At 34.9% G+C, this 15,835-nt stretch overlaps 1 protein-coding gene across 1 annotated transcript in view; it reads right to left on the minus strand.

Moving 5' to 3' along the window:
* Csmd3 (CUB and Sushi multiple domains 3) overlaps positions 1-15,835 on the minus strand; it is a 1,053,984-nt gene that overhangs the window by 59,887 nt on the left and 978,262 nt on the right. Inside the window, exons 51-53 of the mRNA XM_087898772.1 lie at positions 5,169-5,354; positions 4,412-4,606; positions 2,643-2,816 (exon numbers count right to left, since the gene is read on the minus strand). Coding sequence (XP_087754898.1) covers positions 2,643-2,816; positions 4,412-4,606; positions 5,169-5,354 — 555 coding nt within the window. The remainder of the gene's footprint in view (positions 1-2,642; positions 2,817-4,411; positions 4,607-5,168; positions 5,355-15,835) is intronic.

A 15,835-nucleotide genomic window follows, 5' to 3' on the forward strand; every position in this document is an offset into this window, starting at 1 on the left:
ACACCAACACAATAAATGCATACGAATAATATATCAAGTTAGAAACCTTCTAGAACAACCTGGTAGAAACCGTGTGTTTTAATTAATGATGGGTAAGAACATTCTAAGATGAAGAAGGATGTTAAGGAAAAAAAGAAGTAATGAAATCAACAAGGGCTGTCTTTAACAAAGTTAAAAACGTTCGCTCATCGAAAGTTTTTATTAAGAAATGAATAAGTAAATCATAGATAGGGACAGATGCTCATAATGTGCAATGATCAATATTATAAGCAGAACAGACAAAGAATGAGTAGTTCATACTAAATGTGTTACAATATAAGTAATCACCTGTATCACAAAGGGAAATTTGAAAATGACCCGAAAGTCAATGAAATTTTGCTAGCCATCAAAAATCACAAAACAAGGCAAATTCAAATCTGTTGATAAAGAGGGTATAAATAATGTTAGAAAATTCCTTTTCTGAGAACCGATAGAAAAGAATAAATATGTCATCAAAAAATCCTTTATATTGGAAGAGCTACATATGGTGTAGTATGCCTTAACACACCTTCTAATTGAGTATAAAATAGATATATATCATTGCATATTGTTTATATATAGCATGTAGTTGTATATATACATATATGCTGTATGGTATATATGACGTGTATAGATATACAAATATATGTATATGTATATATATATGATGACTTTTTAATCAGACTAAGAAAAGAAAGGGATATAGAGGCACATGCTGGTGACACATGGATTTAATCCAATCAATCTGAAGGTAAAGTGATGAATTTGTGTAGAGAGACCCCCATCTCAAAAAAAAAATCAAAAGAAAAGAAAAAAGTGAAGACGAAAAAGAAAACAAGAACCATACGCAAATATTGATGTCTAGGTAATAATACAGGTGCAAATATGTTTAATGTTGATTTATTATATTTATTTTGACACTCATTGAGGAGATATATTGACAGGTGTTTTTTAATGCTTTGAAAGATAGATGAATATTGAAGCAAATATAACAACGGGATAGCACTAAAATAGATCAAAGACATATAAGCATCAGTTGTTGATTGCTCTTCCAACTAAGAAACCCACACAAACCACTGAGAAGTAAGAAATAGAATCACTATATCAGAAAAATAATCAGAATATTCTGTTGCCCACACTATGCCAAGAGTTTCTGGGTCAGAAGGACAAGCAGAGAATGAATGAATACTTTCTATCAATTTCTAGTGCAAGACTGGAGGATTGCATTGTTTGCAATCTTTTTCCCTCTGGCCTCATCATAGGTTTATATTAAAAGCCAACAATATAGCTTATACTGTATACTGCTTTACAATAATAGTGTCCTTGTAGACTTAAAAAGTATGATCTGCACATATGTTTCTTCAGTACTTTTTCCAGGGACCATAGATGGAGCATAATTTGTGGTGGTAAATCCAGATAAATTATATACTATCATAAAATACAATAGTTGTTAACTGAATTGTGTAACCATAAAATATATTATTTAAACATCTTTCATACAAAACTTTCAACTTATAAGTATACTAAGGAATCTAGACTAGAAGTCAGTATAAGTAAAATTACTTCAGAAAGTATCAAAAGATTATTTTAATCACTTATTCCCATATACTACAAATTTGTTTACATTTGAATGATTGGTTTTTAGCAGATACTGCTGAGTCCTCTCCTGTACAGAATCTATTTTACAAGTATAGCTGTTAAAAAATAAGGTTTTATTCAAACCAAATCTTTTGTATTTCAGATAATGTTGCAGTCATACAGATTTTCAAACTTATTAGAAATACGGTGTATAATAACAAATAAATAAACTCTTCTAGCATTCAATATAAAATTGCATTTCTAAAAAGGTGTATATTTTGGAGCTTTGTTGAAATTAATACAGAAAATATCCAGCAAATTAATGAACTATCATTATTCATCATTTAAATATTTATGTCATATATTGAAATTATTTTCGATAAATAAAATAAACACAAATCATAGCAATTTCTTGTTATCAAAGAGGTTACTGAAGTTCTTCAGTGTGGGGTGGGGGTGTGGTATAAACCATAATATTCTTTTCATAATTAAAGAGAATGGATAATATTACAGTTTTGTTTTGTTTCTGAATAGATTTTTGAGAAAGCTGTAGGAACAAAAATAAGAATCCAATTGCCTATAACAAGCTTAAAAACTAGATTTCAATGGTTTAAATAAAATGGTTTCAAACATCTTACAATTCTGTAAAATAAAAGAGGAGAAAGATTGAAATACAGATTTACTTTCTAATCTTAGTCATCGTGTTAAGCACTATCTTTAAAGAACTGACCGTGCTTTAGAATGAACTGGCTGGCGATAAGCCAGTTTCTATGTACAGACCTTTTCAGTAATTAGTTACAACCCTTTTCTTTTCTTCATGGAATGCACGTATCCCCATAAAGGCATCAGACTGTTGTTAGAAACATTATCTGTTTGACTTTAAGAGTTATCTGTTTTCTGTCGGGAGACATGTTAGCATTAAACCTCTTCTGATGTTTTACAACCTTCCTAAATGAATTAGCCTCATTTCAGGGACTAGGTTCAGTTTCCTGTTGTAGGTGCTGGTTGTGTGCGGAGGGAAGGTAAAGTGAGCTCAAAACCCGTACCTAGACATCTGGTTTCCGATCCACTCCACAGCCCAGAAGAAAGACATTCCCTCACAGCAGAGCCCACCAGCATGAATCCCAAATCACACGTGAAGATGGCTGTGGAGCCATAGGAAGTTTGTGTTCCAATTTTATTTCCGTTCGGAGGTGTTGGTAATTCTCCACAGGAGATGACTTCAAAACATGAAAAAAACACACATGAGATATGATTAAAGTGCACTTGTCAAAAAAATAGCATGGTGCTTATATTTTAAGTGAACGTTGAATTCATTTTCTTACATCTGAAAATGGCATTTTTAAATCAAATGCGAATTTGAAAGAATAGAAAAATGATATGATATATTCAATATTTATTTTTTACGATTAGAGAGAGTATAATTAATTAACCCAAATTTTCCTTTAACTTTGAAGATTGAGCAGAGGTGTGTGAAGTAGAAGCTATTATAACATCTAGAAATCTATTTTATTGTCATTGTTTCTAAACTTATCTTACGCCATGGGGCAAATAAAATCTATGCTAGCATAGAGATTTAGACAGCAAACTGTAAACACACATGCTTAAAAGGAAATGTTATCCACAGATACTTATATGCTAGATATAACTAGCTATCTATAGTGTTAAATTAATTAAAAATCATTTCTCTTTTGTCCAATCATTTATTTATAAAACATCAATGTCTGTATTGTACTTTATGAAATTGATTTGTTTTGGATTCAGGTTAAAAATGGTTTAATCTAATATGTCTTCTGGTACAAAATAGCAAACAGGCAAAGGAAGTTGGGTAGTATTTCAACTATCTCTCTTGTTTATTTAGCAGACACTGACCACTTTAAATACACACACACACACACACACACACACACACACACACACACGAACTGATAATTCTCAATTTGACTAAATAGCACTTTAGGTTAATGTAAGTCTGAATCTAGTTGGTACATCAAATATGTCAGGACATTAAATCATCTCAACAGCTTTACAAAATAAATGTTATATTTTCCTTATTCAAGAAATTGAAAATCAGCAAGATTAAGCTTCATATAGCACTGCTATTCTGCTATTAAAATCATATGTTTTTAGATTACCTGAACTAGAGATCATTTCTGTATTTACAGACTCTCTGGGTTGTTTGAAATGGTTAATTCATTATGTAGTTTCATTTTTAAAAGAATGAATTCACTATATATAAAAAAATTAAAAACACTTCCCATCAAGTATTAAGTACACTATGAGTATGAATATAATATAGCTACTATAATGAGATTTTTTTCAGATTTTCTCACCAGATATTTTATTCAATATATTTATTAAGCATAATGAGCAATCCTTAATGTGTAATAAGAATAATTTTATTAATTATAAACATAGACAGTGCTTACGTTTCCTGGCTGCCCATACCCGGATACTTAGCCTTCTTTTTTTCTCTACCTCTGCTTGGATTTCCTGCCTGGCTATATTCTACCCTGCCATAGGCCAAAGGAGCTTCTTTATTAACCAATGGTTATAAAACATATTCGCTGCATTCAGAGAGGAATTCCACATAAACTATTGGTGTTGTTTCACTAGTTTTGATGATTCACACTTGCAGTCCAGGTACTCTAGAGCTCAGGATTCTGAAGGTAGGCTGGGCAACATGTCTCAAAGGAGCACTCATACAGACAAAAAGAATCAATCATTCTAATCATTGTATTGGCTGTGTTTTGAAAAAGAAATAATTCAAGAAATTCACTCCCCAAAAAGAGCGTCTAGAACAAGCGAGGCATACTTTGACAGTACGGTCTTTCAGTTCTCCAACTCCAAGTCCCATTAGGAAGGCATTCAATAGAAGCAGGACCAAGTCCATGATAACCAGGGTCACAGCTGAAAACCACCTTAGTTTTGTATTCATAATGTGATCCATTCACAATTCTCCATCTTCCGTGTTCCAAGGTAAAGGAGTTGATGCTTGGACAAGTAACAACTGCACAAATGGAAGAATACAGATGCTAACAAGGCAAAATAGCCACCTCATGACATCTTACGAATACCTAAAGTGTATTAAATTCTTTACATTGCTATTACTTTAGTTCATTCTCTATTGTGCTCTACAAATAACATTTGTTTATTTTTTCCACACTAATCATTAATTACTTCTATTTCCCCAGGAACTCTCAGAAGGTAGCTTATTAAAAATAAACCTAGAACTACATTTATTGAAGTAGAACATTACTAAAATAAATATATTTTTAAAGCTCTGTATACAGCTTACTAACAAAAGCCATTTTATAAAGTAAATGAAAATTGATTACATAAAATAAAATACCTCATTTGATATCTATACATATTTTGGAATTTCTAAACATGAGTAAAATGTCTGTTTCCTATCCTTCAGTCTTTCATAATAGAAAACAGATTATTAACAAACTCTTCTTTTCATCCTAGGACATTTCAGGGATGTGCTTTTTAAAGTCAACAGTACTTAGAGTTTCAAGTCATAGCATACAAACTACACACTATTGACACATTTCTGTAACCATACATACCAACACAGCGAGGGGTCTTGTTATGATTACTCCATGTTCCATCTGACTGGCAGGTGGCTGTGGTGAGTTCCTTGGATGAGAGTCTGTATCCATCATTGCAAAAGTAGGTAACTCGCGTTCCAACCAAATAGTCAGTTGTCAGTATTCCCCCATTTGTTGGGGCTTTTGGAATCCCACAGGAAATTGCTAGAATAAACACACACATACACGCATACACAATTATGGCAAAAGGAAATGCAGTACAACTTCATGAAGCCTTTAACTGTCAAACATGGGGAATTAAGGCCAGGTGGTGGTGCATGCCTTTAATCACAGCACTTTGGAGGCAGAGGCAGGTGGATCTCTGGGAGTTCAACGTCAGCCTAATCTACAAGAACTAGTTCCAGGACAGGCTCCAAAGCTACAGAGAAACCATGTCTTGAAAAAGAAAAAAAGAAAGAAATTCACAATAGATCACAAAAGAGCTTTTCTGAACTGTACATTTTGATTAATTTATTTGAAACTGAAAATAAAAATTTAAGTTAGTGATTCTGTATACCGTTTTAACTTTGTGTCTTGGCCTCTCAGTTTTTCTTCATCTATTTTGGTTTTAGTGTTCATAAAGCCTATGTGGAAATACAAGTCATGTAAATATATGGTTTGGTTAGTGCTCAGTGCACACCATTGAGTTAGATTGCCTAATTTGATAGTGGCAATCAATAAGTGTTAAACATTATTCAAGGAGACCAGAAATTTTCAACTCTATGTTTTGTTTTGTATAAAACAAAGAAGACTAATATTAACCAAAATATGTTCTTTGTTATGAGAATAGCCACAATGAGTGATAGACACTAATAATAATATAGTGCATGTGGAACTTGTTCAATAAATATCAGGGCAGGATTTATTCTTGCAAACATAACTACACTCTTTCTAAGTTTCATTTCAGATGCTTAGTTTTAAACTACAACACATTAGCTTAGGTGAGCATGAGTTTTTCCATGCTATGTTGTCATATTATTTGTATGTATATTTCATATCATGTGCTTTCAAAATACTATCTAGAAATTCTACATACCGACTCTTGTCCCTATTTTATCAACACTTAAATGATTAGCATTTCCTAGATGATAAACAAGTACATAATTACTCCAAGAAATGTCTGACAGCATTTAGAGCCATAAATAAAATAATTCTTTTTTACCCAGCCCCAAAGACTTCAGTTAACATTGGTGTCCTGCCTGAAAGATGTGTTAGTACAATGATAGCACAAACCTTGTGGGGTTAACCCACCAATGTGTGATTTTATGTAAAGCCCATTCCATGAGTTAAAACCATTACCCAATGACTGCTTGGATGACCAAGAACCTGAGACTAGATCGCCCAGATACCTAATATAAGCCAAACACTACTGTTCTAAAAGGAAATGTAAAAATAAAGTAAAATAAATAACAGCACAATCATCATCAGAGAGCTTCCCCCTGCAAGCAGAGGGGAACACATAAAGAGACTCACAGTCTGACATTAAGCAGAGAGTGAGAGACTCAGTCCAAAATAAGAAGTCTCCTTCAAATCCCTTCCCTCTGGAGCCAAGGAACCCTGGGGAAGAGGAGGCAGGAATATCATAAGATCCATAAGAGATAGAGGACACCAAAAAAACAAGGCCCTCTAAATCAACAGGAGCAATGCTTGTGAACTGACATGCAACGATGCAGGATCCAGAGAGCCTGCAGGCATCTGTCCCAGATGGGGTCCTAAGGCTAAAAGAAGAGTGGCTACAGGACATTATCCCTGACCCAGAAGCTACCTCTAATAGATAACCACATGCAAATGAAAATTCAGTTTTGTTCAAATGGAGTCCTGCCAGGGAAAGAAACTTCTCTTAATGGTGGGAAACATCACCCTTAGTAGACAGTCAACACAGAAGAAACTCAATGGTAATTTTGGACAGTCTTTGTCACATAATAATATGTCATGTTTTTTTCTCTACCTTACCAAACTTAGTATAGATATTTTGGCTTCAGTTCTGTGTCATTATTCCTGCCTGTGGGTCTCTGTTTCTTCTGCTTCATGTTGGACTCTTTTCCTTCTCTTTATTTCATTCTATTCTGAAGCGATAGTTTTATTTTTCCTTATTATATTGTATTATTATTCCTTAGAAGACTGTTTTCTAATGAGAGACTGAAAATGACTGAACAGGAATAGGAGGGAAGTTGCGAAGAACTGGGAGAAACAGAGGGAGGGGAAGCCATCATCAGGATATATTAGTTGTGAACGCAATCTATTTTCAATACAAGGGGAAAACATGATATTTGTACTTCTACTTGGCATGCCTACAAAGACATAGGAATGTATTTGTGTATGTGTTACTTTGGTACCAAGTATTATCTGGTATATATTTAGTGCAATACCTTAAACATATGAATACTTTTTGTATTTTAAATAGGCTATATGTAAATAATTCTGTGTGGTGCTATTTTGTTTGTAATCTAACAATAAAGATTGCCTGAAGATCAGAGGGTGGACCTAGCCACCGTGGTTAACCATAAAAGCCAGGCAATGGTGGCTCATACCTCTAATTACAGTACTTTGGAGTCACATGCCTTTAATCCCGGCACAATAAAGGTAAAGAAAAGAATGCTATGACTGGGCATCGAGGAGAATTTAAGGTGGGAGGAGACGGAGCTTAGAGTATTCACTCTGAGGAATCCTGGAGTCAGGATTTTGCCCATTTAGATCTGAGGGTTTAGAGAGGTAAAAGTCACCCTAATGGCTGGCTCCTTTAGTTCTCTGATCTTTCACCATTTACCCTGATATCTGACTCCGGGCTTTTATTATTAAGACCAATTAGAACTTGCACAACAATTCTAGATCTACTTTTCTCAACAGAGCAAAATATATAAGGTGCAGAGAAGTGTGTTTTATTTAAATATTATGAAGGTCATTTTTGATTATCAATCCTTTAATTCAGAACAAACTTGTTCCTTTTTACTTTGTAAAATCTATCATGTATTTAATTTATGTATATATATATGAATGGAACATAATGAGTGTAACTTAGTCAAGTCAATACAAACCATTTAAAACTTAACAGACGAATCAACATTACAAAATAGTTTAATCTATTGCAATTTTCTGACCTAAAGATTCTGAATAGAAAAGTAACACCGAATCAAGAAAGTACATAAGCAATTTCAAACAATTATGTTTTTATCCTTTCTATAATTACAAAATCTCTAACCTTTTGTTAGAAAAGTAAATGGTCCCATGATATCTCTTTCATCAATATTCATATTTTCTCATATTCGTGTGGGTAATTATAAATTAAATAAGCCCTCTTTCCCCAATTCGCTTGCCAAAGATAAAGTATTTACTGAACACACACACACACACTCACAAACATGCACTTATAGTCACAAATACAAACACATATGAAAGTACACATGAAACACATGAACACACATACATGCAAAAGAACACAAACATGAACACATACACATTATTGAATCTAGGTGACAATAAAATAAATGTAGTAAAATAATATAAATTCCTTGTATGTCTAGAAAAACTGGTTATGTATGGCTGAAGCACACTATGCCATAGTCAAATGGCTGAGCAGATACCATGTTTGCAGGTAGCTCGGTTTTAACTTCTGTGATGGTTTGAATGAAAATGTCGCTCATACATTTGCAAGCTTAGGTCCCAGTTAAAGAACTTTTTAGAATGATGAGGAGGTTTGTGCTTTCAGGGGAGGTGTGTCTCTGGAGATAGGCTTTGAGGTTTTTAATGCCCAGTATCTCTCTCTTTCCCTACCTGTCTCACCCTTGACTCACTGACATTAAAGCAGACTTCTTCAAGAATGATGTATACCAAAGACCAGATGAATTATCCAGTTCCTTGGCCTGAAAAGCAACTGAATTATTAAACTTTCCATTGGAAGAAAAAAAATACGGACCAGCTGGACCACAGCCTCTAAAGTCACTCCAATAAGCCCTCTATAATGAATCAGACTTTACTAAATTCAATACAACAAACATGTAAAATTCTTAGTATTACTCCAATAATATGTATTTTATTTTTATATAATATTATATTATTTGTGTGTGTCCTCTAAAGAAATTTAACTAATACAACGTCCCAACTTTAAAAAAAAAAAAAGATTGAATACAATATGTTCAGGAGAATCATCCTTTGAGGCTGTCGTGGTTACTTCTCTACAGAATGCCAGTAAAACAGAATTCATAGTGGGGCTAAGAGGGTGATATACAGCAGCCCAGAGTTCTTGCAGGTTGTGCCCCTGAATGTGCTGCCCAGACATATGCTATGATCACTCTGACTATAGAACAACAAGATATCCAAGATGAAGAATCACTCATTTTCTTGATGAAGCCCACTGGAAAGACCAGCACGGTCTGCACTGCTTCTTTGGGCCATCCTTGTGCCTGTGCCCCCTGTTGCTGCTGCAGGTTCTGTCACCCATACTGCCATCAGAGGTCAAGCTGGGGTCAGGCATTCTAGGCCGTGTTGATATTCGTTATCTGTGTAGCCAGTGAAGATCATGTTGATGTCATTGATCAGGGCTGGCACCAGGGAACATGTTGAGAACTGTGTTTCATGCAGCCTCCAGCGGCCGTGTGGAAGTCCTTGATCCATGATGTCACTGGCTGTGACAGCCAGACACACTTCCATTGCAATGGCATTGACAACAACAGACTCAGAATTTAGAGTGAGAGGCATAGAAAGCTTTTGTGACAACCTTTAAATGCCAAATAAATAAATACATAAAGAAATAAAAGAAACAGTCTGAACAGGAAATCATTGAAGAGAATTCTTAAGATTGAGAGAAAGATGCTGAAGTTAGCTCTTCATATGTGATAATTTCTGATAGGGCTGGGAGTGGGAAGGACTCAGTTATATTTAAGGGACTGGGCAATGGAAGCTTGATCATGCTCTAATGAGCATATGGACAACACAAATTGAACTTGATATATTATTTTTTTTTCTTTTTTTTTGCTGTGGGAACAAGGTTGGGATGGTGGACTTGGGAATAGAAAGTGGGAATGATCATGGTGCATTGTATGAAATTCTCATGTAATCCACAGAAGATACTATATTTGGGGAGGGGGGGAAGCAAGGATTGCAAAGCCACTGCTTCCTCATTGCTGTGCACTGCGTGCCCGTCTGTGCTCTATGCACTACAATTCAGTTCGCGAGCTTCGAGAAAGGAGCTGGGGTTGAAATACACAAACACACACACCGAGACCGACAGACACACAGATGTCTAATCACTGGTAAAAAGCCCTTTATTCAATAGCACCATGGAGGCTTATATACCTAACAGTCAAATGGGCCAACAGGTGAAAACCTTATCCTCTGATCCTCAAGCAAGGCACAGCTTTTAGTAACTCTAATCAGAAGGCTCTAGCAGGGAAGAGCAGCTGAAGGCCAGGACTCCAAATGGTCCCAACACCTCATAACAACAACAATGCCTAGTTGTATGATGGAATGGAATTGTTCCGATCTTAACATTGGTTCCTGTATACTTGTCAATCAGTGGCTATCTGACATTCCAAAAGAAAAGAACTTATTTAATGAAATGCCAACACAGAGAGCCAAAGAAATTTCTAGTTATAACTTGCTCATGTTGTCTAACTAAATCTCATGTAAGTAAATGTTAGGATATCTAAGACATTGACAAGCAAGAAGAATAATTCATTGAAGAATGTAAACAAAAGTGACACTAAAAGTTTGTACTACATAAACAACTCTTTTCAGTAACTTACTTAGAAGTATTTAAACACTTAGGTCAAACATACAGCAAACATATTTTTACAAAATAATCTTTTTAAATATTTTGATGAAAATAAGAGATCAGTTTTGTGAGAAAGACAAAGGTGTTTTTGAAAACAAATACAAATTTTACAAGGTTAATACCTTTTCTTTCTACTATACTTCAAATTGTTAATTGTAATAGAAAACTGTCAATTAAAGACAAAATAATGTGATATAACATATGAAATGTGATATTATATACCTAAAATTAATTACATGATTGCATTGACTTTGGGAAGCAATTGATATTTTCAAAAAGTTACAGAAGATTTTTCTTTTAGTGCAAATCCAGTCATTTGGAAATAGAATCAGAGTTCCAGATTGCCATGACAAGAATGTTTACAGCCACCTGAAACTCCAGCTTTAGCATCTAAAGCAATCAATATCTATAAATACCTTCATTCACCTGCACATATTCATGTACACACACACAGGCACACAGACACACAATTAAACTTAAGGAAAAATAAAACCTTTGATTACATAAAGATTATATGTATATATACATACATTAAAAATACATACTCATAAAGATTTGTACCTATAAAGTGAGTATAAATATTAAGTTAGTTTAATGTTCATTTAAAGTATATATGATTTAGTGCAATTTCAAATACTTTTAATTCCTAGTATTATTATATCATGAGATCAAGTATTCCTTTCCCAATGACTCTTAAGAAAAAATGATCCTGAAGTAAAGTGAGTCCCAATTTTCTGAGAAATCGCCATATTGATTTCTAGACTGGTTGTACAAGTTTGCACTCCCACCAGCAATGGAGGAGTGTTACCCTTATTCTACATTCTCTCCAACATACACTATCTTTGCTGTTTTTGATCTTAACCATTTTGACAGGTGTAAGATGGTATCTCAGAGTCATTTTGATTTGCATTTCCCTGATGGATAATGATGGTGAATATTTCCTTTAGTGTCATTTGGCCATTTGAGATTCTTCTGTCAAGAATTAGGTCTGTATGCCGCTTTTAACTGGATTATTTGGAATTTTATGTCTAATTACTTGAATTCTTTATACATTTTGGGGATCAGTTCCTGTCTGATATGGAATTGGTGAAGATCTTTTCCCATTTGGTACGCTGCCATTTTGTCTTATCAACTGTATTATTTGCTTTACCAAAGCTTCTCAGTTTTAGGAGGTCCCATTTATTTACTGTTGCTTTTATTGTCTGTACTACTGGGGTTATATTCAGGAAGTGGTATCCTGTGCCCATGCATTGAAGACTATTTACCACTTTTCTTCTATCAGGTTCAGTGTGGCTGGCTTTATGTTGAGGTCTTTAATCCATTTGGACTTGAGTTTTGTACATGGAGATAGATATGAATCTGTTTTCATTCTTCTACATGTTCACATCCAGTTATGCCAACAACATTTGTTGAAGATGCCTTCTTTTTCCATTGTATAATTTAAGCTTCTTTGCCAAAAAATCAGGTGTTCATAGATGTGTGGATTAATATCCATGTCTTTGATTTCATTCCATTTGGTCAATCTGTCTGTTTTTATGCTAATACCAATCTATACCCAAAGATGCTAAATCATACTACAAGGACATTTGATCAATATGTCCATATGTTCCAATATGTTCATAGCAGCATTATTTGTAATAGCCAGAACCTGGGAAACAAGTAAAATGCCCTTCAACTGAAGAATGGATAAAGAAAATGTAGTCCATTTACACAATGGAGTACTATGAGGCAGAAAAAAAAAACAATGGCATCTTGAAATTTAAATGTAAATAGATCAAACTAGGAAAAAAATACATTGTGAGCAATGTAATCCAGACCCAGAAAGATGAACATGGTATGTACTCACTCATAGGTGGATACTAGCTTTAAAGCAAAGAATAACGAGTCTACAGCCCTACAGAAGCAACGTAACAAGGTGAACCCTAAAAGAAACATACAGATTCCCCTGGGAAGGGGACGTAGACAAGATCTTCTGACAAAATTGTGAGCATTGGGATGGGAGAACAAGGGAGGGTGAAAGGGGAAGAGGAGAGGAGAGGAGGAGGGAGGAAGAAAACTCAAGAGGAGGGGAGAAGAGGAATGGGAGGAAAACTTGAGAGAATGAGATAGTTGAGATGGGGGAAGGACAGAGATGGAGAGCAAAGAAAAAGATACTTTGATTGAGGGAGCCATTATAGGGCTAGCAAGTAACCTGGCACTAGAGAAATTCCCAGGAATCCACAAGGATAATGCCAGCTAAGACCTTAAGCAATAGTGGAGACGGTGCCCAAACTGGCCTTGCCCTGTAGTCACCATAGAACCTTCGTCTGGTAACTGATTGAAACAGACACAGAGATCTGCAATGAATCACTGGGCTAAGTTCCCAAAGTTCAGTCGAAGAGAGGGAGGAGTAAGAATATGAGCAAGGAGGTCAAGACCATGCAGGGTTACCCAATGAAACAGCTTACCTGAACTAATGGGAGCTCACCAAATCCTGCTGGAGAGGGACGCAACCAGCATAGGAACAAGCTAGAAGCTCTGAATGTGGTTGACAATTGTACGGCTGAGGCAGACTACGGGGCCACTGGCAGTGGCACCAGAATTTATTCCTAATACTCTTACTGGCTTTTTGGAACCCGTTCTCTTTAGAAGAATAATTTGCTCAGCTTAGATATAGTAGGAAGGGCCTTGGACTTCCTACTAATTGGGGTGTGGGGAAAAAGGTGGAGGGAATGGGAGGAGAGGAAAGTGCAGTAACCGGAATTGGTATGTAAAATTAAAAAAAAAGATAGACAAATACTTATTCAAAATAATCAAAAGACAGAGAGAGAGCATCCAAATTAACAAAATCAGAAATGAAAATAAGGAAAAAACAACAGACACTGAGGAAATCCAGAGAATCATTGGATCATACTACAAAAACCTGTATTCCACAAAATTGGAAAGTGTAAAAGAAATGGGAAATTTTCTGGATAGACATCAGATAGAAAAATTAAATTCAGAACAGGTGAACAATTTAAATAGATCTATAATCTTCAAGAAAATAGAAGCTGTCGCCAAAAGCCTCCCAACTCCCCCCCCCCCCAAAAGTATGGATGGTTTTAGTGCATAATTCTAACAGAACTTCCAAGAAGAGCTAATACCTATAATACCTATAACCCCTCATAATGGTTCACATAATAGAAACAGAAAGAACATTGCCAAACTCTATTTATGAGGCTAAAATTACCCCAATACCGAAACCACACAAAGATTCAACCAAGAAAGAGAATTACAGTCCAATTTCCCTCATGAAAATAGATGTAAAAGTACTCAATAAAATATTGGCAAACTGAAACCAAGCACTCATCAAAAAAATCGGCCATCATGATCAAGTCGCCTCCCTCCATCTCATAGATACAAGGATGGTTCAACATACGGAATTCTGTCACTGTAATTCATCATATAAATAAACTGAAAAAAAAAGCCATAAGATCATCTCATTAGATGCTGGAAAAGCATGTGACAAAATTCAACACCTCTTCATGATTAAGGTCTTGGAGAGATGAGGGATACAAGGAACACATCTAAACATAATAAAATCAATATACAGCAAGACGACAGCAAATGTCAGATTAAATGAAGAGAAACTCAAATGACGAACAAGACAAGGCTGTCCACTCTCTCTGAATCTATTCAACATCATTCTTAAAGTTATGACTATAGAAATAAAAAAAGAGATCAAGGGAACTCAACTCAAATTGGAAAGGAAGAAGTCAAACTTTCGTTACTTGCAGATAATATGATAGCATATATAAGTGACCCCAAAAACTCTACCGGAGAACTCCTACAGCTGATAAATACCTTCAGTAATGTGACAGGATACAAGATTAACTCAAAAATATCAGTAGCCCTCCTATATAGAAATTATAAAGAGGCTGAGAAAGAAATCAGAGAAATAGCACTTTTCACAACAGCCACAAATAACATATACTATCTTGGGGTAGCACTAACCAAAGAAGTGAAAGATCTCCTTGACAAGAACTTTAAGTCCTTGAAGAAAAAAATTGAAGAAGATACCAGAAAATGGAAATATCTCCCATGTTCTTGGATGGGTAGGATCAACATAATAAAAATGGAAATCCTACCAAATGCAATCTATAGATTCAATGCAATCCCCATCAAGATTCCTACACAATTATTCACAAGCCTTGAGAGAATAATAATAAACTTCATATGGAAAATGAAAAATCCAGGAAGACATATTCTACTATTCATTGGTCAAAGGCAAGTAGATAATTGAAGTTCAGTACACTACTCCTAATTTGCATGTCAGTGCTTCTGTTAACTTGCTAGAGAAATGATACTACCCAGAAAACTAACAGTTAGGTTACTGTTTTCTATATTGAGAGAATAAGGAAACAACAATTATTTCAAGTCATCTATCTTTATATATATCTACGTGAGCTAATTTCCCATGAATCAGAAATTTTAATTTAGAAAAATACAAGAAAATATTGCAGTTGTCTGGCAATTTCTTGTCCTCAGAAAACTGACCAATTTTACAGTTAGTCTTTCTATAAGCTCTCTCTCAAGTTAGATGCTAGTTACAACCTATTATTTATTTTTACATTCTAGATTATATACATATATAATTTATAATACATCTACATATGTATGCATATGTGAATATATTTGTATATATAAATTTTTGCATGTATATATGCAATAATAATGCATTTTAAGTCAAATGGTGGCCATGCACATCTTTAATCCCAAGACCTGGGAAGGATGAGGAAAACAGATCTCAGAGTTCAAGGCCAGCCTGGTCTACAAAGAGAGTTCCACCAGAGCCAGGACAATACAGAGAAACCATCTCCTGGGCACGAAGGTGGGTAGGGGATTACATAGTATGCTA

Source organism: Myodes glareolus, chromosome 19 (genome assembly GCF_982192425.1).
Source record: "Myodes glareolus chromosome 19, mMyoGla1.1, whole genome shotgun sequence".
NCBI classification, from domain to species: Eukaryota; Metazoa; Chordata; class Mammalia; order Rodentia; family Cricetidae; genus Myodes; species Myodes glareolus.